The 2,500-nt window shown below is 37.7% G+C and overlaps 1 protein-coding gene across 5 annotated transcripts in view; it reads left to right on the top strand.

The window, feature by feature from the left end:
- spg21 (SPG21 abhydrolase domain containing, maspardin) overlaps positions 1-2,500 on the top strand; it is a 24,567-nt gene that overhangs the window by 4,567 nt on the left and 17,500 nt on the right. For all 5 annotated transcript variants that reach the window (XM_040128400.1, XM_040128409.1, XM_040128377.1 and 2 more), the window contains exon 4: positions 1,378-1,539. In XM_040128400.1, the coding sequence (XP_039984334.1) occupies positions 1,378-1,539 (162 nt within the window). The remainder of the gene's footprint in view (positions 1-1,377; positions 1,540-2,500) is intronic.

The following is a 2,500-nucleotide window of genomic DNA, read 5'->3' as shown; positions in this document are numbered from 1 at the left end:
ACTCAAAACGCTTTATACTACTGCCACATCACCCATTCACAAACACATTCATACAGTGCTGTCTTTCTATACATACTAGGATGGTACTAGGAGTCAGCCCTTGTATTCCCGTAAGTTTACTTCATCATCTGCAGATGGTTTCAAGCATACAGAGATCAAAGGTCACAGCAATGAGCAGCGTATGACAATAAACAATGAGCACAAAACTTAGTAAGCATTTATACAGTTTAGTTAGTACAGGAGAGAGGGGTTGCTGTGTAACTGTTCAAAGAAATAAGACACACACATAGGAATTGTTCCATCGCAGCTGAAAAAAGTTTCCATTACTTTTGCCATGCAGTGAATCTAGACAGCTACTGGACTATCTTGGAGCATCCGCTGCTGCACACTGTGCAGTACCGTGCACAACATTGCACAACCACTGGCAGGTTGGATATACTTCGCTCATTTAGGAACGGTTATATTCTGTAATATTCTCATAAATGCCCTAAGCAGCATCCCTCTCAGAGCAGTTACCATATTCAAGGAAACGTTCATCTGTTTCCATATTGTAAGTGTAATGTACAAAGACTAAATTTGCTCTGACTTGAAACTGTATGGTTCATCAACAGTAACATTAAAGAAACAATTGCTCTCAATCTCTCTAACAACCTCATCCCGCACCATATCAGAAGATATTTGTATATTTGTATATATTATATTATATATTGAGTTCATTTTGGATGTCGTGGCTAGTGAGATTATATGACTTCTGGTTATGCATCCTGCAAAAAGATGCATCCTCACTTGGCAAGGAATTTGCACATTTCCAAAAGTTGCCAATGTTGCTTAAACTTTCATCCTTATCATGGCCTTTAAAATCAATGCCTTGTTTTCACAAGAAAAAAAAAATCTCAGCTATAGAGGTGACATATTTGCGGTTCTCTTTCACAACCTTAATGCAAACGAGCCATGTAGTTTGAACTTTTGATATAATAGCCACTTTTTCCCCATATACTATTTCTTTTTATTTTTTATTTTTTCTACACAAATAAGCGATTGTCACACCAAGGATCCCCCCACACACATACACGCACCTGATCCACGGTTTTTCTTAAACAGTTAATTAATCATGGGTTTTCTGTCAGTCTACTAATGTTTTCACTCAATTCTGAGTTTGAGTGCGCTCACCGTGGTTAGTCCTGCATAGATGTTTCCTTTTACTCCCAGACCTTAATTACACATTAAAAGCTATGAATTCTTTGTCAGAACTGAGACAAGTTCTTTACTGTATATGGGCTCCATCTTTTAGTTTAAAGCCAGTTTTAAAGAGACTAAAGTGCCATGATCAATTTTCAGGGTTTTCTTTCCTCATTGTGTTATTTCTGTCTCCTCCAGATTATTGTTGATGATGATGACAGTAAGGTGTGGTCGATGTATGATGCAGGTCCAAAGAGCATCCGGTGTCCCATCATCTTCCTCCCTCCGGTCAGTGGGACAGCTGAGGTTTTCTTCCAGCAGTTGTTGGCCCTGACAGGCTGGGGCTATAGAGTCATCTCGGTGAGTTCATGACTGAAAACACACTTCAGCTTCAACATGGGGAGGATTTCATCTTCATCTTTGGCAAGCATGGGATTTACAGGAGAAAAACAAATACTCAACATATTTCTCACCCTGATTTGACAGTGATATATTTGATAGAAATAAATTCATAAATACATTTTAAAAGAAGCAGGGAGTCTGTCAGGGAGTCGTAAGTTTCTCCATAATTGTGTGATTGCTGTCAATGCAGCAGTCACACAATAGGAGATAGGTACTATGACTTTTGTTGCAGATATCTGTAATGGTTGATTTTATATGCTTGATTCATTTTATGTGGATTTTATTTTATTTATTTTGTTTTTATGTTTTTCAATTGGGAATGATGAAACATGATGGATATCTCAAAAATTATAAAGGCTACAAGACTTGATTAAACTTGGTTAAAGGCTTCCCCATACTTCAGTGCTTCACATACTCAGAAATGTTACTGATAGCGTCACCATGTGGTGAGAATTGAATTTACACATAGCAAAATGTATTGGCTAATATCTCGTCAACTGTGAGGTATAGAAACAATTCTGTTGTGTATGGATTCAGTGGATGATGCTGAAGAGATTGGTATAGACCATACCTATTTATATCTAACCATTTTTCTGCCATTTTGAATTTTTTGCCAGACATACTTTTGACTTCTTATCCTACATTTTTCATCAAAGCTTCACCAAACGTACCATGTTTAGATGACCCCGAACACTGCCCACGCTTGACTTGAGATATCACGTATAATTTTTCCATGATTGGCTAACAAACTTTAGTGGGCTTAGTCAAGTCAATCCAACTGACTATAACTTGTAAATGCTTCCTCCAATTGCCCCAAAATTTGGCTCAATTGTACAGACTGAGACCACAAATAAGACTGCTGAGTTTCATGCAGTTTTGCCACTAGAGTCGCTGTGCTAAAAAAGTAATTATGCTTAAC

This window comes from Xiphias gladius, chromosome 1, assembly GCF_016859285.1.
Source record: "Xiphias gladius isolate SHS-SW01 ecotype Sanya breed wild chromosome 1, ASM1685928v1, whole genome shotgun sequence".
Taxonomy (NCBI): domain Eukaryota; kingdom Metazoa; phylum Chordata; class Actinopteri; order Istiophoriformes; family Xiphiidae; genus Xiphias; species Xiphias gladius.
This window is presented reverse-complemented; position numbering and strand designations above follow the sequence as displayed.